This window comes from Myripristis murdjan, chromosome 2 (genome assembly GCF_902150065.1).
Source record: "Myripristis murdjan chromosome 2, fMyrMur1.1, whole genome shotgun sequence".
NCBI lineage: Eukaryota > Metazoa > Chordata > Actinopteri > Holocentriformes > Holocentridae > Myripristis > Myripristis murdjan.
In genome coordinates, this window is record NC_043981.1 from 9,115,957 (window position 1) to 9,139,499 (window position 23,543).

At 42.0% G+C, this 23,543-nt stretch overlaps 1 protein-coding gene across 1 annotated transcript; it reads right to left on the reverse strand.

Moving 5' to 3' along the window:
* Nucleotides 1-148: 148 nt before the first annotated feature.
* LOC115374390 (collagen alpha-1(VIII) chain-like) lies at nucleotides 149-23,318 on the reverse strand. Its single transcript, XM_030073263.1, has 3 exons — nucleotides 23,228-23,318; nucleotides 4,365-4,626; nucleotides 149-3,337 (listed from the first exon to the last, which is right to left on the reverse strand). Exons 2-3 carry the CDS (start codon nucleotides 4,621-4,623, stop codon nucleotides 1,401-1,403), a joined length of 2,196 nt encoding a protein of 731 aa, XP_029929123.1. The 5' UTR covers nucleotides 4,624-4,626; nucleotides 23,228-23,318; the 3' UTR covers nucleotides 149-1,400.
* Between the last annotated feature and the right edge of the window lie 225 nt (nucleotides 23,319-23,543).

Genomic DNA, 23,543 nt, shown 5'->3' on the forward strand with positions numbered 1-23,543 from the left:
CCATTGTCCAAAGTGAAAAAAAAAATCAATAAAGATAAAACATTCTTTACATTTAGACATGTTCAGTTCAAAATGAGACATTCATTTTTTGAAGAAGAAGAAGAAGAAGTAGAAGAAAAAAAAATCTATACTAGCATGATGGCAAAACTCATTGAGGAATATTACTTTATCTTTATTTTTGCCAACAAAACAGTTTTTCTGTCTTTTTTTTTTTTTTTTTTTACCGTTCAACACATGTAACACAATTCCAAGTAATCAGTAGTCAAACAAATAAATTACGGAGAGGAATACTGACAAATGCACAACTGCTGTTGAAAGGATTTGTTGTTAGATGACAAATTATGACTTCTAAAGGAAATATATATATAAAAAAATGCTCTCCTACAAGATTATTTTTTGGGAGTTTGGGATGATATTCAGATTGAATGAAATTGTCATACATATGCTTATTTTTAATCAGAAAAGAATACTTTTCATCATATAAAATAGCTGCATTTTCAAGATTCAGAAAAAACAAAACAAAACAAAAAACACTGACGGTTCCTCATGTAATCTAAATTCTTGAACTACTTCATGACCACCCCTCCTGTAAACATAAATGAAACAGAAACAAGTTGTTGTATATTGCTCAAAATGTGAGTAAATGCATTGGACAACAAACACCAATACACTCTTAAGTCCCCCAAAAATATATCCATAATGCAAACAGGCAATGTCTAGAAATGTATTCTGCACTGATATCCTGACATACTAGGTGAATACAATGAACGATTGACTTCTGCAGTATAAAACAACATTATTCCAGAATATGCTTATTTACGCATATAGTATTGATATACTGTGTGGATATTATGATGAATGCATGATGTAAAAAATATAGTCCTCAATTCAAAAAATGATGACAAATGATCTACTTTGACAGGTGTAACAGAAAGACTGACAGACAGAATACTGCATGTAACATGATTATAGTTTGAATTTAAAAATTCATACCCTTGAAAATTATGGATTCTTATATTATCTCAGAATTTCCTCCAGACTCTCAGTATTTCTTCTCATCTACTCTTCAACAACAGCACAGCAACAGACTTTGCTTTCTGCAACAACCAATATAAATGACTACTTATCTGAGGATTTATTTGCATATTTGTTGTTCCCTTGACTGTTCCCTTGGCTCATTTAATTTCAGATGTAATGTGTGTGATACAAAGAAATACTCAGCTGAGTACATTATTACTATGGCACTGATTACTCTGCCACCACCCATTCCAAAACAATTCCACTGCACATACATACGACCTTTGAACCTAAAATAGATTTACCATCATACTGCCATCCCTGTAGTCAACAGCTTGGGTTGATAATGTGACATTATTTCCTCCTTTCTTTAGACACTTTCTTTACATTACATACAATAAATATCCAGAAAAAGTGGAGTGGACATATTCTGCAGCATAAAGTCCTGCTGCCTGATCAGATGGCAGCTGTAAATGCACTTTGTCCCCTTGTTGTAATGGGAGCACTGCACTTCCTGAAGCCTGGTCCAGAGAACCCTTTTTGTACTCATCGTATGTGAACATTACTGGCTCATTGTTCTTCATGAGTGCCACCCACACATTACCTCCTTTGCAGTGGACGTGGTAAGCAAAGTAGTAGATCCCTGGTATGCTACAGGTAAAGATGCCAGTTTGGGGACTGTAGTCCTGATTGCCATTGTGCAGAAGTTTGTCAAAGATGATGGGAGATCCAACAGGAGGGAAAGGATTTGTGAGCTTAGCTGTGAATGCTGGCATCTCTATGCCACTTGCACGAATGTCCCCTCCATTCTTTGGCTTCTTGTGACCTTGTTTTTGGCCATTGTATGGGCCTGTCACAGGAAGGATCTCTCCAAGCTCGGGAGCTACAGCAGGTAATCCTGGAGGACCAGGGGGTCCAGGCTGGCCTGGTTGTCCTGGAAGGCCAGGGAGGCCCCTAGCGCCAGGCTTACCTTGAGGACCGATACGACCTGGGAGTCCTGGTTTACCTTCACCAGGATACCCAGGTTTACCAGGTGGGCCCATTTCGCCCTTTGGCCCTGGGATCCCAGGAGGACCCATTGGTCCCCCTGGTCCTGCAAGCCCGGGAATGCCCTTTGGTCCTTGGTGGCCTTTCTCTCCAGGTTGTCCACCCTCTCCTCTTGGCCCAGGTAATCCTGGGACACCTGGAAGACCAGGTAAACCCTTATGACCATGTTCTCCTTTTGGGCCTACTGGCCCTGGCAAACCTCTTGGTCCTGGTTGTCCACCCTCTCCTGGCAAGCCTCCCTGTCCTGGAGGTCCTGCAAGCCCTTGATCACCTTTTATCCCTGGTGGTCCTTTCTGCCCCCCAGCACCACCTTCCCCTTTTGGACCTGGGAAGCCAAGACCTCCAGGAGGCCCCATTGGACCTGCTGGACCAGGCCGACCAGTGGGACCAGGAAGACCAGTGACTCCTGGCGGGCCTCCATAACCTTTGTCACCCTTTGGGCCTGGAAGTCCTGGCAGACCACCATGTCCTTTGTGACCTTTAGGTCCTGGAAAACCTGGTTTACCATAACCTGGCAAACCTGGACCCCCTGGTGGACCAGGAGGGCCAAGTTCCCCTTTCCTTCCAGGAAGTCCCGGTTGCCCTGGAAATCCATCTATTCCTGGTTTTCCAATTCCTGGCAAGCCTGGTGGTCCTAGTTCACCTTGTTCGCCTTGCGGCCCTGCAAATCCTGGCTCTCCAGGGGCACCAGGTTTTCCAGGTATCCCTGGCTGTCCAGGAAGTCCATTCAGACCAGGTTTACCAACTCCAGGGAGTCCCACTTGTCCAGGGGGCCCTGGTGGGCCAGCAGGCCCTTTCAAACCTGGCAAACCAGGCAGACCAATTCCATTTTCTCCCTTGACACCTGTGAGACCAGGAAGCCCAGGTAGTCCCTTATTACCAGGCTCTCCCCGAGGTCCAGGTTGTCCTGGAAGCCCCTGAACTCCTGGCTTTGCAATCCCTGGAAGACCAGGGGGGCCTGGAAGACCTGCTGGTCCAGGCAGCCCGATTGGTCCCTCATCACCACGTAGGCCGGGCTCACCCCTTGGTCCTTGTAATCCAGGTCCTGCAGGTTTTCCTGGCAATCCTGGCATTCCAGGTTTTCCTATCCCTGGGTAACCCTGGGGACCAGGGGGGCCTGGCTTCCCTGGTGGCCCTGTCAAACCATGGCCTGGCAGCCCATGGGGGCCTTGGGGTCCAGGAGGGCCCGGAAGTCCAGGTGGTCCTTCTCGGAGACCCTCTCCACCGGGACCTGGGGGAGGGGGCCCTTTAGCTCCTCTGGGGAACGTCTCTCCTGTGAACAAGAAGGTAAATCTGATAAATGAAGGTAAAAATTCACCCACTAATCTCATCAAGACTGCTTAAGAAAAGAAATTACTCAGAAATGGTTAAGTATGACTCTTTTTGGTGGAACATGAAACACATTTATGACTGAGTTTATATAAACATATTGAAAATGGTAAGATATGCTCTAAAGGAAATATCTTTACCATTACATGAATGCTGATTGAGTTTATTTGTGATGTGCTCTAGGTCAAATCACTTAAATGTTAAATCAGGAGCAAATCATGATGTTAAAAGGCAGAGGGGAAGCAAGTCAAGTGTCACAAGGATTACTGTGTTTGGAATGTTATCCAGCATAGTTTGGCTGGGCTGGTTGGAAAGAAAGAGATGAGGCCTGTAATACAGATGGTACTGAGTTCAAGACCCACATCAGGGAAATTGCCTTTCAACATGCCAAATGTATACCATGACATAGTTGTTTCATAGCAAAGGAATATCTGTGACCCAAATCTTTTCTGTGATGTCAATCACAGAGAAGTTGCTCCTTACACTAAGCCAGCGCCTTTGTTGCTTTACCCTATCCTTGGCTGAACTAACAAACGTAATCCATGACCAGACAAATACTAAACTTCCATAAAAATCCATCCCAGTGTTTCAAATGAACAGAATGAATGATTAGCAGGTGTAGCTGCTTGTATATACATCATATATTCTGAAACATTCTGCTAAATTGTGTTTAGATATGTCAGAGCAGTGACTAATGATTGGCCAGTTCTGTTCAGAATTACAGTGTATTAGGTGCACCCTGTGGTGCACACACAAATTGAAAACAAACATTATGAAAAGGTCCCATATGGCTTCCATTTGAATTTGGAAAACCCCCTCTGTAAAGCCAAAAGTAGACTGTGTTGCTGCTTTATTAATAACAGAGAAAATCCTTATGTGAAAAAAAAAACAAAAAACAAAAACGTAATAATTATTAAGATTTTTTTTTTTCAACAGTGAGATGAAGTTTTAGGAAAATGCTTGAGCCTCACCTTTGCCCTCAGTCAGCAGCCTCTCTTTGCCCATGTGCAATGGCAGCTGTGGAAGATCTTTTCCAAACTGAGGCAGCACTGGCATCTCATTGCCCAAGTATTGTTGTTGAGGATAACCTTCATTGAATTGAGGCAAGGGTTGGTGTTGCTGAGGTGGCTGCTTGTGTCCATAATATGCCCCACCATGGGCGGGGCATAATAAACACAGCTGGAGCACTGCGACGAGTAGATGGAAAGAATGGAGGGGTACAGCTGCCATTTTCTGCAGTTAAAAAGAGCACAAGTGTTATGAAGGAGGTAGTCATGTAGCGATGTTTCACTGTGTTTGAATATCTTAATACTATAGGATTTCAAGAGCAGTTAACTGAGTGACCAGCACTGCATGTACTAATATTGCAGTCTGCTGATCCAGTTTAAGTTGAGAATGAAATTGAAGTTTTGACATTTTTTTTTTTGGTTCAAACACAAATATTGTCATAAAATGGATTTTCAAACAGCCACTTTTATGCTGCAAACTATGTCAAAATTTCCGTCCTGATGCTACATTGATCCTGCAAGATGTCACTTAAGAATTGATCGCTCAGACTGAGTCCTTCACTGGTTCACACTGTAAAAGTTGTGGTCCTGACCAAATGTTAGAATCACATCTCAGATTTTCCCCCTTATTCCAAAAACGTATCTGGGACAGCCAGTCTGGCCAAAATCAGGGCTAAAATGCTGTAGTCTGAGCCTCACCTGAGTAAATACAAAGGCATAGCTGTCATGTTGATGATTCCAGGATAAATCTCAATGTTATTGTGCTATACACTGCACCACACTTCCTGCTCTGGATCACAAAAGCCAGTAGCTAAAGAAAAGAGAAAGGGATGACATGCAGCAGTGATCCTGGGTCTAATCTGAATCCAGGATGTTTTAGTTAAAGGTACACGGTACACACCTTTCCTGCTGAACCACCAGAATTACAAATCTGGCTACATCATTACACACTAAAACCTAATGAATACCTTGTATATGCTGGAAAATTTACTCGCACGTTTCTGCACTGTGCCTTACATTATGCTCATAATAGAGGCTCTTGGCAACTGTAGTGTTTGACAAATCTGTGGTTGGCTTTGGCCCTCAGCAAACTGCGTGCTCTGATTAGACTCAGAGGTTTAGCTGACGAAAAATCATAAAACAAGGAGATAAACAAAATCTCTCAGAGTCTAATTGTGCACGGACAGCTGTTTCTGAAGCAAGCAAGAACGTCTGCATAGATTCTCAGTCGTAGATAAACAAGAAACAGCAGCACTCGATTACTATTTTTTATTCGTTCAGTATATGGGCCCGTTTACACATACATGGGTATTTTTAAAAACAGACATTTCCCTTCGTTTGTGCCCTTCTTTTACACGCAAACAGCGAATTCGCCTCTGAAAACGATTCTTTCTAAAACTCCGGCCAGTGGAGATTTAGGAAAACTCCCGTTTCACGTTTGCATGTAAACTGAGAAAAACAGAGAAAAACAGAGTTTTAGGCAGCCGATGTCACATTATGCACCATCTGATTGGCTTGCATGGCTTTCTCCTTCTTTCTACACTGCCGCCTATAGCCTTAGCGTAGTTATGATGGCACTCGACAGCGTATTTATGTGGGTTGATGTAAATGAAAACTTTTTTGAAAACTATGCTGTGTGCACGATGTTATTTGGGAAAACAGATGGAAGGAAATATTCGTTTATCAAAATACTCGACTATGTGTAAATGTAGCCTAGGTGTATGTCTCATTAATAAACTACTACTACTCTCTCTCTCTCTCTCTCTCTCTCTCTCTCTCTCTCTCTCTCTCTTTCCCTGCTGTGTCACTCTCATTAGTGTTTTCACCTGTGTCTTGTTACCCAGTTTGCTAGTCCCGCCTCCTCTGTTTTCCCAGCCAGTCAGCTTCAGTGTCTGTTTCCATGTGTCTCCCCTTGTTTACTCCTGCACACCTGCTCTGAATTGGTCTTATTTGCTCTGCCCTTGTGCTGCTCCCTTCCACACCTTCATTGTCTTCCCTCTTAGCCAAACCTCTGTCTATCCCTCCCCTCTTCCAGGTGTGTCCAGTTTTCCCATCAGTTCAGTTCGTATTTAAATCTTTCTGTCAGGTCCATCAATTTTACTTGGTGTTGCAACTGTTTATGTTCTCTGTGTTTTGCCCTGTGTGTTTCAAGCCTGCCAGGATCCTGAGTCTTTACTTCAGTTCCTTTGCCTGAGTTACAAAATGCCTTTCAATTTCACCAAATGTGGAATAACACTTCAGTATAGTTTTGAATATATGAAAAGTGTGGATTCCTTATGCATATGTTAGCATGTTGTGCCATATTACCACAATAATTTATATAAGAAATATTTTCCACATGGAACAAGTAGTTCTATTAATCATTAGAGTATTACATTTCTTTGTAATTAGGGAACTAGCAAGAACAATAAAAAAAACACAAACGTACTTGCCTAAAACTGAGGTAATTAATAGGTCAACTCTACTGAAACTCACCTGTGTGTGTGTGTGTGTGTGTGTGTGTGTACATTCATGTGGTGTGTAAGCATGGATGATATTGGGTCTATCCCTTCATTCACCACTGGGGGGCACTCAACTCATTGCTTTACTCTCTACACAAACACAACGAGGAGACAGCCTGGAGTCTTTGTAGTGTGCTACTGACAGCTCTGGAAAATATATGGTGCTAGTTGCATTTAAATCTGCCATAAATGCAGAGCTTGCCATACCAACACAGACAGAACAGCCTTAATGATGTTTCAAGGCCAGTCGTCTGTGTGCTTCGTCCATCCTGCCGGGGCCAGGCATTATTTCAACAGTGACACATCAACTCTTACAAGACCAACTTCCAATCGAGGGTAAAATCCAAAGAAATAAAACCCTCTGTCTCCTGAATGTGTGCATTCTCTGCCTCTGCCTTTTTTCCCCATATTTACACGTCCAAACAAACCAAGTAAAAGCCTTGGTCTCATTTCCGTGTACTGTGTTACACAGGTCACATGCTACAAAATGAGATCTTGCAATTAGAGGCCCTGCAGAGGACCTGTGGTTGGTTTTGACCAGCGAGCGTTCTTGCAGGGTGCCATAATCCTTTAAACATGTCCATGCTAAAGAGACTGGCGAAACGCTGCCAAGGGCATGGTGTGAAAATAAACGGTGATGGGTGAATGTATGTTTTCCCCTGCTGTGTTAGTTGATTCTCCTACAGAGCTAGCAGAGAGATCAAAGCTTCTCTTTTTAGGGAGCTGAAATAATAGAAACCAGGCTGGATTACATTTTTCTGCACAATTAGTATAAAAAAGTGAGCTGTGGACAGAGTTACTGCAGAACACTTAGGGGAACATAGTCAGAAGTCTGAATGGACCGACTACAGTGTTACAAATGCACAAGGGACTTTACCTAAAGCATGTAAGGAACCTGAAGCAAAAAAGTAAAACTCAATCCATCTGAAATAGAGATTATTCATTCCTGTGAAACAAAAACTCCATCCATGCACTCCCAAGAGTAAACAGTAATTTCACAAACCCTCTTTGTTGTTCTCTCCTGGTCTAAATAAGCAAGATACTGATGTGATACTTTATCGATCACATTAGAGAAATTCTCTCACCCATTCTCAGTGAAGTCAGAGGTCAAGTACAGATCAAAATCTCTTTGAATGGCAGGGACTCAGTGTGTTGCTCAAGAACACTAAAGCAGCTCATTAACACTTAAAAAATAATATATTTCATCAGGAACCATGTACCGACAAGTTTAACTCAAAGAGAAAGTTTTGCACCAGATTTAGCCCAAAAGCTAATTTCTATCTTCAATCTCAGGGCAAGTAAATGTAAACATAATAAAATCACATTACAAGCAAGGCAATAACAGCAGAGGTACAGCTCTGGTTCCATTATTCCTTCCCACCCACAAAGCTCTATCACGTGACACCTCAAAGTCCACAGTGACTAGTGAAAGTGTGTGGGATTTGCTGATAAGCACTGAGAATAGTGCACACAACAGTCAGCTTGATCCAGTGTGACACACTGTCCATGCATTTCAGTAACTGCTGTTTTGACGCCTGTATGCAGTCCTCACTTACAGCAGCAAATTACTCAAACACTGATCCCTTTCCCACCGCAAATAGACTCTCCACCAAAGAGCTGATCATATCATTTTATGGCCAAAGCTCTCACAGAGACATGCTTTCCTGCCATTAAATGTCTTCTCCTCTCCTTTGTCGGGGTTTGTTAATGTAGCCAGGTGTTGCACAGTTTGGGTTTGTGACCCTATATTTCCCCCTTATTCTGTGGCACTCCTCTGGTGCTTGAGGCATGAATGGGACTCTGGACATGCAAGCGATTGAGAGTGTTAGTTACAGTCCAGATGATGAATGACAGGCAGTGATGCAATGCAACATTTCACAGAGGGCTGGGGTTTGTGGTACTTTCTGGCCTCAATGCAGTTCCTACAAGGCACAATTCTGTCTTTGTTTCACAGAGGAGGTGGGATTTTACAGATGAATCTAATAGAATGGTCCACTCTATGATTTTACTTTTGCATTCCTTCTGGGAGGGCGGTATAAATGTGAAACTTCTTCCTTTTTTGGTTGTTTCACTCAATATAAGTGTGATGCAGGTTCAGTGAAGTGGTGCAACCATCAGATTAAATTATGGGGAAAAAATTCTAACTTTGATGTGAGCTAGCCGGGGGAAATTATGGGTTTAATGGGTTAAACAAGTTCTATCTATTACCTCTCCTTTGCTCAAATATAACCCAAAAAGTAAAGGTTCTTGGTTCTTGGTTGGTGCTTTTAACGCAGGACTAACATCTCGAAAAAGCATCTCTTAAGATATTCAGATGGTGAATATCATGTTGAAGGAGATGTAATTGAAATGAAAACATTCTCTTGGCTGCATAGTTGTGGAAAATATTAAAAAAAAAAAAAAAAAAAAAAAGACTGCACGACCTCTAAAACCTCTGTTCAAACAGATTTTAATCACTTTAAAGCTGGAGACTGTAAAGGCTAAAACTGAGTGCACTGAGCAACACAGCACAGGAGGGAGAGGATACTATGTGCAACATATAGATCTAGCACCATGGACAGAGACAGTCTCTCTGTGAGACTGTATGCATGCATACATCCAGGCTGCAAGAAACCTGATACCCTTCATGACACAATGTAAAGTGTGGGGACGCTTGTGCCACTTTGTTTATGAGATCTTTTTCTAGAAGTAGGGAATGGGGAACTAATTATTCAAATACAAAGCACTAATGGAAAGGCCGGTTTATTCAATAGCAAGCCAGAGAAGTATTAATACTAGAAAAGTTGACAGATTTAGGGAATCTAAGATAAAACCAACAAGGTGTCAAATGAAATGATCTCTCTTGTTTCCCTAAGCGCCAATGCAGGAAAACTCTGACGGACCAAATTTTAGTTCCATAATTTATAGGGTTATAATCCATAAGTATTGATTTTCCTAATATCAAACATAATGTTAGACATGTGTTTGCTGAGCTGGATCTCACTGCAGTCATAATCCCTTGTGTTCTCACAATGCTAGTTATTGTGCGCAGGCAAAAAACTGGAGCATGTGCTTGGCTCGGAAATCAGACGTTCTCGATAAAACAATAAGTCAGCGAAACAAAGAGGATGGATCGGTGCTTTGAAACACATGTTTCCCCCCGACCTCCAAGGATATGTCAGTCTTCTCGTTTTTGTTGAGAGAAACCAGACGAAAACACATCCCATTTCATTTACCAGACGCTCTGCGCCATGAGTCATCGGGCTCATTTAGGAAGTTGGATGCAGATTTTTGGGCCGAGCATTGTCTCACAGTGACCCGGTGCGTTAGAGGGACACGGAGCGAGGTTAAGGACGTTTTCAGTTTCAATTTAGGTACGCAGACTCAAGCCAGTCTAAACATTATGTGGTCCATGTCAGTGGCACAAGTTAGTCTATTTCTGAGGCAAGGAAGAGGACTAATTCAAGGGACACCTTGGCATTTTGAACGTATAAACTGGAAGTTTGGCACATTTGGGGAAAATGTTCAGACAACTGGCCTTTAGATAAATATCTTATAGAGATTGGCCCAATGTGGATACTCTGATGTGTTTTCCTACAGTGGAAATACTGAGAACCACACTGGATAATACCTCTTTTTAGCACGTTCATATGTTTTCCAAAGGATACAGCATCATAAGTACTGTTACATCCATGCTTCAGTCTTTGCCCAAGATAAATCCAAAATGAAATTAATCAAACACTTCAAACCCTAATATTTCAATCAAAACACTAGATGGAGTTGGCTAAGGCTTTATTATCTAGGGTCATTGAATGTTACCTGAAACAACATTTCTTTGATTCTTATTGCTGCCAATGAAGATTCACAGCTTGGCTTCATGTTTTAAATATTAAAACAGTGAAGCAGTGACCATTTTAGCCCAATGTCTGACCTCTGTGGCAGCAATCATTGCTCCCTTTCATCCACTTGCTTTAAGAAATGGGGAAAAAAGCACTTTCACCTCTATTCTAATCTAACTTAGCACAATTTCTCGGTGCCACTCACTCCACGGCAGCTACCAGCTACTTTGAAGAGAACAAGCTTCGAGTGCACCGCATGTCATCAGTTCATATCCATTAGTCATGTTTTGGTTTCAAGGCAGCAAAGTGTAATGGGAAGGCATTTCCATGACTGTGACCGTGACTGTACCACAAACCCATTTCAGCATAGACTCAAATTCAAAGTACAGACTGAAATATGAGAGCATTATACCGTACAGAACAACATGTACCTTTGCTTATGATACCAGATTACCTTTCACATCAAATATTTCAGCACTGAATGGGCCACTACTATTGCACTATTAGATATTATCACTGAATATTTCCAGTTTTACACATTTTTTGTGGGTACAAAAAAAGAAAGGGGACATTTGATCTATAGTGGAAGATCTGGGCACTTCTTCCACTGCTGCTAACTTTTATAGAGGCAGATGGGAAAGTGATAGATCTAGGTCAAATAAATACTTGATGCCATTCGGGTGAGGTTGGTGACTCTCATACAGAAAGTTTAGCTATGTCAAAGAACTATTTGGAAGTCAATTTAGTGTACTTTGCAGTAATAGAAGTATCTTAAAAGAGATCGAGGGCGTTTGCTGCAAAAATCTGTTTTTACATGTCACTCTCACACTGAGTTTTACAAATGTTGTTTTTCTTAAAACAAGTGAAAAATGTCTCAGTAGGCTGAGATGTTCCCACTTGTTTCCAATGCAGTTTCATTTGTTTTCTGGGAACAAGTATAAATATGTTGAAACAAGACAGAATGAGGCAAATCAGCCCACCAGGATCAAGAAAATGCCACACACTCAAGACTAATTCAGGAATTCAGGAAACAAGTTGATAAGCATTGCACAGAAGAGGGATTATCTTATCAAAATGACAGATTTTTTAACTTGTTTGAAGATAAACAATATTTTAGGACTAAATATGAGACTAAATGACTTATTAAGATGGAGATCTTTTGCAGAGATTAAACGTGCAGCTATGATTCCAGTCAGGTCTGGAAAGAAACGTGGCTCATAGCTCACAGTGGCTCACACAGCAGCTGCAGAGATTGGTCCAAACCTTCAGCTACAAAAGAAGAGTATCCCAAAAACGACCTCATCCCCCTTCCTGCTCTCTTTTATTTTTTAGTGTTCGTCACGTTAACGAGCTGCAGTAAAGTTTTCACTTCGCTACTCCGGTTCAGATGTTGGATTAACTCAGCTGTCAGCCATTACAATTCCCAAAAGAGGAAACTTTTCCTCCCCCTGCTGGACAGTTTCTGATTCTAACGAGCTAACGGACGGTTTCCAATGGCAATTTTGATTCAAGCCATCTTCCAATTACAAATTATTGATTGTACTGCAGAATCTGTTTTTGGCTAGGAGGATTATGATGGGAAAGATTTATTGAGCCGTTTAAGGAGGACGGCCACTCGGGAATGGAAATTTCATGCAATTCCTGATCTTTGACAGTGCAGTCAATATTTGTAAATGTAAGCAAGTCCTTTCCAAAGCTGGGAACTGGGAAAGCTTGAGTCTGTGGTGTCTTCACAGGACAGAACCTGGAGCTAAGCCATCCTCAGTGCATTAGAGGCTGACTTTGAACTCATGTGTTTTGGGGTTTCTACATCCAAATGAGCAGAAAATGTGCCCGTGTCTGTGCAAAATCAGACTTGTTTATGGTCTCCCAATCACTGTGAGTCGAGCAGCTCCAGGATGGGCTCGGTCTCTGGACGTGACATCATCTGGACGGTATCGGATCTCTTGTTTCCAGCTTTGGGAGAGACCTGATGGTATTCAGCACTCCAGCCTGACCTATCTCATCTCATTTTTACCCCTCTACTGATAGAGGGGTTTTCCCTTTCATCACTAAAAATGTAATCTGTGCCAAATTTTAGGGATCCCACCCAATCAAAGCATCTTCAAAAACACTGAAATAGCATAATCACTCAATATGTCTTGTCAAAATCTGAGTCTCTTTCACATCATGATTCTTCCACACACCCAAAAGCAAGCAGAAATAGCTTATTGGACATCTTTCCCGCTACATTTTTTCACTTTTCATCTCATGCCCTTCTCTGATGAAAACCTTTCAGATACCTCCACACCCTGGACATGATGACACTCCCACGCAACAAAGCCCGCTCGCCCCAGAGTGGATGCCGGCTCTTCTGAACGTCTTTGCCAACACTTACAACCACAGCCGGCTCGGCTTGGTGATGAGCCACAAGTCTTTTATCACCTCTAGCCTGGCTTTGAAAATAATCAAATTTCCATTTCTCCCTCCGTGTTCTTCCCCTGACCGATTCCAGATGGGAGCCTCTACTTCTCAGTAAACAAACCATGAGGAACAGAGGCATGTCATTGCTTACAGATACGGGTGCCAGTCTTAATTGCCTGTGGTCAGGCCTGCTTTTTGTGTTTCAGCGGGTTTGAAGAGGTTTGTACTTCTTTCTTCTCTTGGGGGCACAGACCACTGAAAAGAGTTGTTGACTTATATGAGCCCCTCAGTACAATTCAACAAGAACCTCATCAGACTCATTAAATGAAATGAAGACGGCCTGTGTCATGTAGAAGTGATTTTGTATCATTCAAGAGTGCTTGACACAGAGCACAAACAAACACATGCAAACAAACACAGACAGGCACACCATTTGTACACAGTAAAAGATTTCCATCACAACAAGTCATTTAGTCTTAAAAATGTTTTTCTTGAAAAAAAAAAAAAAAAAAAAAATCTGCCAATGGGATGAGATAATTCACTTGTTTCAAATGTGGTTTCACTTGTTTCAGGATTTTTTTTTTCTGGTAACAGGTATAAATATGTTCAATCAAGACAAAATAAGGCAAATCAGACCACTAGGATCAAGAAAATGACTTGATTCAAGAAAATTCTAGAAACGAGTTGATCAGCATTGAAAACAAGTGGGACAATCTCATCCTGCAGGCAGATTTTTTTTACACACATGTGGACGCGCACACACACACACACACACACACACACACAAATTCACAGACGGAATGTCATGATGACCTGACAGAGGAAAATTAGGTGCCAAAGCACACATCTGGGGAATGCACCTGTGTGTGTGTGTGTGTGTGTGTGTGTGTGTGTGTGTGTGTGTGTGTGTGTGTGTGTGTGTGTGTGTGTGTGTGTGTGTGTGTGTGTGTGTGTGTGTGTGTACGCTTGTGTGCCGAGTGAGTTGTTGCTAGACTCTGTAAGAAAAACAATTCACCTCCACAGTGGTTCTCTTGTGTGATCACCTGCTCTTGCCTCCCCTGGAGACAATTCAGAGCCTAAATATATTTAATTTCCAAATATTCAATCTACTGCATAATCACACATCTGAACCCAATGTAAATCTATTGTCAATACACAAAATAAGAACCTCAAACTGCACAGTCTCCCCTCCTTATTGCATGAGCTTGACTGATTAAATTCAAAAGACACCCATTCAATCTGATAGAGGTAAATAAATTCTGAAGATTGGGCCTTCATAAAATGAAAATAAATGGATAAATAAAACTGATGGTAGTATGTTGTAAAAGTGGCATTAAATCTAAAATAACCAGAAGAATAAACCAGCCATGAGTTTTCTGCATGCATGCCATTTTTAAATCTACACCTACCTTTATATCTTTCTCTGTCTGAGTTTCTTAGTCTTAGTTTTCTTCCACATCCACAATAGCTACAACAAATATTTTGAGCATGCACTGGACATTTTTGACTAATACTGCTTTTGCTCTGTATTCACCGGCTGTCTGGCCCTGTCCAGGTGATTTATCCCAGCTCAAACATCGCTCAGCGCTGCTGTGCAAAGGTCAGTGGCCTTAGCCAGACTGCACACAGAGATTTTTGGACGGGCAGAGGTTCAAGAGGGAGGAAGCAGAAGAAGAAGAAGAGGAGAGAACAACCTGAACCGGATATTTTGATTGAAGGTTTCGCTTTGATTCGCTTAACTTATTAACATCCTTTCTGCTTTAAGGGAAGATGGAGGAAAACAATCCATTCATTCACATAATTCACACAGGAAATACGTGCATTTCGCGGTTTTTCCCATCCTACCTTTCCCTGATGGTAAGTTAATCTCATCATGTTTTCTCACGCAAAAAGAAAGCAAAATGTTCCTGTGATCCATGCCTGCTCCACCCGTCCCGGTTCCCCTCCAACCTGTGTGTGTGTGTGTGTGTGTGTGTGTGTGTGTGTGTGTGTGTGTGTGTTTTGCACTTTTTCAGCATTCCTTCACACCTACTCGATCTCTTTACAGAGTGAGGGCCGGAGTCGCCTTTGCAGATCCCCACAGGCCAAACTGGGGTCACACAAGTGGCTCAGCTGACCTGAAGGGGAAATGAAAAGCTCCGTTTTACGGCGGCTGCACATTTTCAACAGTCGTCCCGAATGACAAAATGACCACGAAGGGAAGTGGAAACCAGGGGAAGCGCCACTGATTTGGAAACAACAGTAAGCAAACATGCGACACCCGTGTTTGCTTACTGTTGCTCTGACCTCTGACACACACTCATTAACATTGCTGCACCCACACACACACACACACAGGTTCACACAGTCTTTTTGACCTCTTCACCCATCTCATCGACAGATTTTCCCTTTCCTACAGTTCTGGGAACCACAAGTCACCGAAAGTCTGACCACAATTTTCATTTCAGGCAGAGAACGGACTGGGAGGAGAATTATTTTCCTATTAGCCTTGAGTTCTGTCAAAACAGAGTATCTGGTGTCAGCGGACGGCATTTAATAGCAACTCAGAGCTAAGAACCACTTCAGGTTTGTGCGGACGTGCGCCAGCAGTTGTTCTCATGTTTAGAAAAAAAATCAATGGGAACCAGGGATGGGAAAAATGCATATTTGAATCAGAAAATATTTACTTTGAAGAGAGCTTATTTTACATGACAAGGGGTTGTTTCCACATCCAAAGCCGTTCCACTATCTTGCAAAGCTGGAACAAACATTTGTGAGGCTTCACAGAATTTTCCAGGCTTTTAGTTTTGCTGTGCACCTCCGAGTTTGCATGTAATGTAATCGCTGCCAGTGGAATAGAAAATTAAAAAACAACACCAGCCTGACTTACATGTGTCTTTTTAATGTCGTGTGGCACGACTGAGTTCCATGCTTTAGATTAACCCCACATTTGTGCTCAGAATGCATCATCTACACTGAATTATAACTTTTTTTCTGCTCTTTTGTGATTTGACTGATGAAATATCGATGTGAAAAATTGTGAGAAAAAATTGTGTTGCAAGGTGTTAATCTGTAATGTACAGAGTTGGTTTTACTAATTTGTCAGCTTATAATTTTTTCAGCTTTTTTTTTTTTTTTTTGTCAGTTATGGCTTTAAGCTGGAGTAGTATTTCAAAAGTAAATGATTATTTTCATTTCCAATAAACCGACCTGATCACTTTCATCTCATGTTTGAACCACAGGATTCTATCAGATTATTTTATTTATGTATTTTATGTAGCCTACATGCTGCTCCATACAAATTGCCCCTTGAGGGACTAATAAGGTTGTTTGAATTGAATTCTACAGTTTGCAGCTGCATAAATATACAGTATGTGAATGATCCTGTGCAATATAACACTATATATAACACACACTACACACTACACTACACTACACTACACTACACTACACTATTGAATCGCTGTTTTAAGAATGGGGTCCACTGAGTGCAAAGAGCAGCTTTCACTCATCATAACTTTCTATGCCAAAAAGAAAAGGCTAACTGCTTACACGGCGGGACACAAAATGGGCAGTGCAGGGTGTCCCGGTGGGTCTGTCCTGTCTCTTTACATAGTATCTGTCTGATAAGGGGAAAAAAAGGCTCAAAGAAAGCCATCACAGAGCAGCTATAAATGTCACCACATTGGAAAAACATCCTCAGATTAAAACGTTTTCACTTCAAACAGACAGAGTGCTCAACAAAACTGAAGCTAAGCACAAATAAAAACCTCCAGACAAATAAAAACTTCCAGTGAAATAATAATAACTGGTAAATGTCCCAGGCTGGGAGCACTCAAATATAATTCGAAAATGACTGGGTGGTGATTATATGTTGCCTTGGGAAACGGATTTCTTCCTGAATTTACTGCAGACGGTTCAACTTTGATGACGCCTTCCCAGGAGGATTTTTCTAACTCATATTTTACCGCTCAGGCTTTTATTAATGATCAGTCGTGGAGGTTTTTAGTAGTCCACGTTTGCAAATTTCTTACATTCTTCCATGTGTCAACTGATTTAATGAGATCATAAAACGGCCAAGGATCATTGAGGCCTTGCTGCAACACGAATGTATCGACTGACCAGTGATAGTAATGGGATGTGACGACTGTCCCGGGAAGCTTAATGTGTTACACAGTCATACTGTAAAATCTGCCACTCAAGGAAAAATATGATCCTCGCTTCCCTACTGTCCAGATGTTTAAGCATTGGAGTATTTTCTCTGTAGATGGGGGATAATAACCACTAGTAGTCCTCTGAGCAGTTTGCAGATACTAGATAAGAAATATTACACCATAAATGTGCCAAATTAAAGCTAATTTTCACTTTGGGGGAACAGTTTCCGGGGTCTAAAACTACCACTTACTATACACAAACAGTGCAAAGCAGAGTCAGGTGACTTTGATTTCATTCTGCATTCAGCTTCTTATTTTTTCAAGCAATTTTCCCCCTCTGCAACTGTCAGTACGTACATCTGGAAAAATAGCCTGAATACCGGTGGTGACAACGGATCCCCAGAGCAACTAATGTCAGAGACTGACTGCTTCTGAACTGGTGTGGAGGTGTGTCAAGAAATGAGAAAGCAAAATACAACTCCCCACTTCGTTGTTTGCAGAGAGATTAGTGACGCAAAAGTGCAACAAATGCTTTTGCGAGAAGTGTGTGTTTATTTTTTTTTCTCCTTTTGTGACATTTCTCAACTGCAAAGTGGCATTTTTTCACTGCAATCCATGTCGTAAATCTGGCCAGAATCGTGGCTGTGTGTGTTTATGGACGTCGTGTGTCGCGTTTGAGAGTGCACGGTATAAATCTGAACTTAGATGACAGGGCACAGAGGCTGTACTGTTCTGCACGGTAGCAAAAAGAGTGTTTAGACACATGGCCTCAAATCACAGCGAGTGCAGCTGTGGGATCCAGAGGCACATTCCCTCCGAGCTACACAAACACTTCCTATTCAGCGAGCGAGAACTGGGAAGGAGTCTGGGTCGAAGAAAGAAAGAGGGAGAGAGATATTATCAAGAGAAGTTATCAAGACGTAAACAAGTCGGGGACATTAACAAAAAAGAAATGAGGAATTTGGGAGATTGCTGGCCTCAGCAGATTGATTCAGATTTACCTCAGGTGTCCCTCAGTTGGTAACAAGATAAAATATTTCAACTCCAGTGCACACGGTGTAGCAAGAGTTCATGAAAGGGTCAGTCACCAATATGTGCTTCTCTCAGGCCCTACAGCCACCACGCTTTCATTTTGCAAACCCAGTCCGAAAAAGCATATCTCAGATACATTCAAACAGCACGGCCAGACAGAGTCAGGCTACAACATTTCATTTTCTGCAGGGTTTCTTCTGCAAAAGTGAAAAATAGCTTGAAGATATTGAGTGAGGCTTTTTTCTTATTAAGGTTCTCCTCACTGGAAATAATGGATTTAGGCCCAGATCACCTCAAATCCCTCAATATTGCAAGTGCAGGGTGTTATCATTTTGCATAATCCTTATTTAGGCATTAAACATGCAATAGGTAAATTTTCTACTATCCCATAGCTAAAGACAGAACCATATGGTATGATATAGTCGCTGATCAATACAAATTAATCAACAATTACCTGGCCAAGCACTGCGGTATCTCAGTTTCCGGTCTGTACTCTGTTTTGGAACCAAAACCCAACACCCGCTGGAATTTTGAAACGCTCCCAATTTAAACAACACTGTATTATCCTGTAATGCCCCTTTAACTTGGAAGGCCGTCAAAGAACACTTTGTTATTTACAGCAACGGCCGTACACAGATATTCAGACTTGTGAGCTGCCCAGTGTAAACACAGTCTTGTACTGTTGGGCACTGAGCAGCTGTCCTGGATCAGCTGGGGGTTAAAGAGAGTGCATCCCATTAAAAACCCGCTTAACCCCTTAAACCTTCATTTTCCATTAAACCTCCCCTTACACATCTTGCAGGTTAGAAAAAACAAATTTTTTTCATATTGTTTGACAGAGGTGTCAGCACTTAAATGAAGCTACATCACACTTATACTGAGCGAAATATTCAACCCAAGAGGCCATTGTTTTATGGCTGCAGCATTACATCATATAGAAAGTATCTAGATGTCTTGTGCATCATTTTATACACATTTCCCTGTTATTCAGTAGGACATATTTGGTATCTTTGTTGGGTGCCATGGTGCCACACTGTGTAGAGTGCACACCCCCATACAACTGAGGCCAACTTAGCCGCAGAGGCCTGGGTTCAAAGTCATCCTGGACCCTGTCTTGCCTCTCACCACTAGAATTTAAAATGTAGTTCTGTATGTTTGAGCAAGAAGAGAAAAGCCGCTGAGGCGATTCGGGCATCTAGTTGGGACGCCTCCTGTGTGCCTCCCAGTGGAGGTGTTCCGGGCACGACCAACTGGGAGGAGACCTCAGGGCAGACACAGGACCCGATGGGGGGATTATATGTCCCGGCTGGCCTGGGAATGCCTTTGGATCCCCCAGGAAGAGCTGGTTGATGTGACCGCGGAAAGTACCGTCTGGGTTGACCATCTTCAGCCTGCTACCATCACGACCTGGTCCCGGATAATCAGCAGAAAATGGATGGGTGGATAGATGTTTGAACAAAGTATAGATTGCTTATGATGAGACAGTCTTGGGATTCAAACTTGAAACCTGTCAGTACAGAGCTCACTTCTCCGGTCAACATGCAGCCGCTGCCCCTCCAGTTTTCTACCTCATAGCAACCAAAACACAGCAAACTGTTTACACAAGAGCCAAGGAAACCTGTGAAAAAAAAGATCCAGCAACAGCCTCTTTTGCGGATTCCAGTTGAGGCATTCTTGTACAATACCGGACCAATTCCAAAAATTTCCCTCCCTATCATCTGGACCCCAAAAGGTGGAAAAATAGGACCTGAACTGTCCTTTAAATTGTCCTTTAAGAGCGATAGTTGTTGCAGTGCACTGGCAGGGTTGCCTGGTGGGTTTGGTCTTTATACGAGAAAGAATCTCACCATCTTCATGGCTACTCTTCTGTAGCTGAGCCTGACCTCTGACTTCCCTGTGGAGGAGAGGGAAGTAAAACAAAGATTTCCTAACGGGGATTAATTAACTATTAGGTGAAAAGTAAGAAACATTATGTCAAATCCTCAATATTTTTGGAGATACTGTGCAGGGTTTTTATCTGACAACAGCGTTACGTGAGGACTTGGAGTGGTGCAGCTCGCCCCTAGCCAACACTCAGAATCAGCTTCCTCCTCTGGTAAGCCGGGACACCCTGAGGCGCTGTAACTACGGACACATGGTTCATCACCTCTTCCAAAATTGTTAGGCATACATCAAGTGTACCGCTGTCTGTTTAAAAAAAAAAAAAAAAAAAAAAAAAAGCTGTGGCCGTACTCCAGGATCCCGCAGCTTTAGATTCTCTCAACTTGAGCTTCTTGACCTCATCTCCTCACATCTGCACGACTGTGGTGTACTTTTCCAGGGTGCTGCTGCTTTGCAGTGAATGAGGAAAGTCCATTTGAATGTCTTGCTGATGCAAAGAGCCCTCTCTACTATTTATTTCATGATTCCCACTGAAGTGCATTGGAAACTATAGCTCTGGCCTGATTTTTATGGATCTTCTATATAATGCTATTCATTCACAGAGAAATCCATCAAATGATTAGAAACTATAAGTTTTCTACTAATTTAATTGCGTGTTTATGCACAATAGCTCCTACCATAAGATTTCACAAAAATATCCAGCTTCACAGGTCATTTAGTCTCATATTCAGTGTTAAAATTTTGTTTTTCTTCACCCAAATGAAAAGATCTGCCACTGGGATGAGATCATCCCACTTTTATCCAATGCTAATCACCTTGTTTCCTGAATTTTCTTAAATCAAGTCTCACTTTCTTGATCCTAATGAGCCTAATGCCTTATTCTGCCTTGTTTCAACATATTTATACTTGTTCCAGTAAAGTTCCCCCAAGAAGTGAAAAGAAAATTCTGGAAACTAAGTTAATTAACATTGGTGACAAGTGGGATTATCTCATCCCACTGGATTTTTTAAATCTCTGAATTTGAGACTAAATTGCTTGAAAGGATAGAGATGTTTTTGCAATGTAAGAGGCAAATGTAATGCTCTTCAGGGTTTATCTGTGTGTGTGTGTCAATTGAATTCCCAGTGCAAAAAAGCTGGGCATGTTCAATATAGTGATAGTTCTGTGTGAGGTGGGGATTACCAATTTTCTTTTGGTAGTGGAACACATGGCCGTGACCCCAATATTTAAAACACTCATAAATTGTGTGTTCACATTGTGCTGAGTGAATGAACAGCGTTTCCCTCCCCAGACAGGCAGAAATCTGGCTGCTATTGTGGGGAGGTTAATACGTGCAGACAGGCTCTATGGCTGCACGGTGGCTGCTGTTGCAACTGGCAGCAGTTTATCACTTCAAACTACAGATTTTGTCCCAGGCACCGTAGTGTGGTGAGGAACGTTACTAGGGAACCCGTTTTTCCCAAACTTGAAGGAAGGTTTGGGAGTGTAAAGGGAATAGAAATCATTGTATGTATGAGATTCATGCTAAAATATCTTAATGCAAAGGTTCCATCCCTGGCACATTTTTTCACTCCAAGATGCTGTCACACAGTAGAAATCTCCATCTTCTGAAAAAATCATTTAGTCTCATAATTTTTTTTCAACCAAGGTACAAAAAATCCCCCAGTGGGATGAGATAATCCCACTTGTCCCCAGTGCTAATCAACCAGAATGTACTTGAATCAAGTGTTTCTTGGTTCAAGTGGGCTGATCTGCCCCATTCTGCCTTGTTTCAACATATTTATACTTGTTCCTAGAAAATAATCTGTCACAAGTAAAAGTGCACTGGAAACAAGTGGGATTATTTCATCCCCTGCTAGCAGATTTTTTTCACTTGGTTGAAGGAAAACAAGACTGAAAATGGAGCTAAATGCCTTGTTACAGCTGAGTGTTTTTATGCAGTGGAGTGGCATGATAATCCCTCCTGTTCCAAACGTCATTATATTGCAAAAGAGGCACAACAACGCAAGACATCTACTAGAATCAAGACAATGGCTCAACAAAACCGATGAGATTATCACACTGGTAGATTTTTGTCAGTTTCTGAACCAAGTGAAACCACATTGGAAACAAGTGAGATCATCTCATTCTAGTGACAGTTTTCTATATATTTTTTTTAACCTTGTTGAAGGAAAATGAGACTTGACTTGAATATGAGACTAAACTACTTTTTTAGATGGTCAAAAATTAATTAATGAAATGCTAACCCTAATTGTCTGTTGTCTTTTCTTTGATTGGTGGGGGGATACCTTTGACATTCTTGATCTTTCTTCTCCAGACCCTTGTCAAAAGAATTCAACATTTTTTCCTTTGGTTTCCTTCAAACGGCTTGTTCACCGCGTTTACATTCCACACTGGAAAGGGAGAAGGAGCACCGAAAGCCTCAGTGTGATGAATGCTGGGTGTAGAGAAACATCATGCAGCTAAAATCCAACATGTCATGACATCCCATTTCCTGGGATTCGAGATGCTGTGGTGTGCATTTATTCATTCTAACAAGTTTAAGCCAATGCTTTTATTCCTCGCAGGTGTCAGCTCTGGATTTCCTACGGATTTGGCAAATGTCAAACCTTATCTGTAGTGATTTTGAAGCCTCTCGGCGGAGGCTTCCCAGCGGTGATCACTGTGAAATACGATGTTTTATGAAACCTTTTGGACATCAAAGAGAGGAGAATGACTATTGAGGAGACTTTCCACCTCCCCATCCCCATGTTCCCTGCCTCACTCCCAGCTGCGGGAATCTCATGTGGGACCTTCAAAAGCAATTATAAATCTGAGGTTGTTTTTCTGTGACACCATGCCAAATCTCTTAAAAAAAAGAGAGAGACAACGATCCAAGTCAACACATTCCAATCAGACGCAGCAGATCTCCCATGCAAGAAAAACATGACACCACAGATATCGAACAGCAATACTGCTACTGTGCATCTCAAGTGCTGAACATGCACCAAAAAGAGCGGAAATAGGCTTCATAACCAAAATATCAGATGACGCTGCACCAGTGGTGACGTACCCCTTACCTCTGTCAGTGTTCTGCTGCTGGGTGGAAATATCACAGGAGTTTGAGGAGTGTGGGACAGGCGCTGAACGGCACCGCTGGTGTGGGCTAGGCTTTTATCTGCAGGTGGGCGGAGCTGCACAAGCTATGGGAGAGGGAAGCACTGGATCTGTGCATGCATGTGTGTGTTTGTGTGTGTGTGTGTGTGTGTGAGAAAGAGGGAGGAATAAAGAGAGGGGGGGAAAGGGGATAACGGGATCTGCGTGAGAGAGGGAGAGGGAGAAAGAGAGAGAGAAACCAATACTTGCATGTTTGGTAGAGAGAAGGAGAGGGCAGTA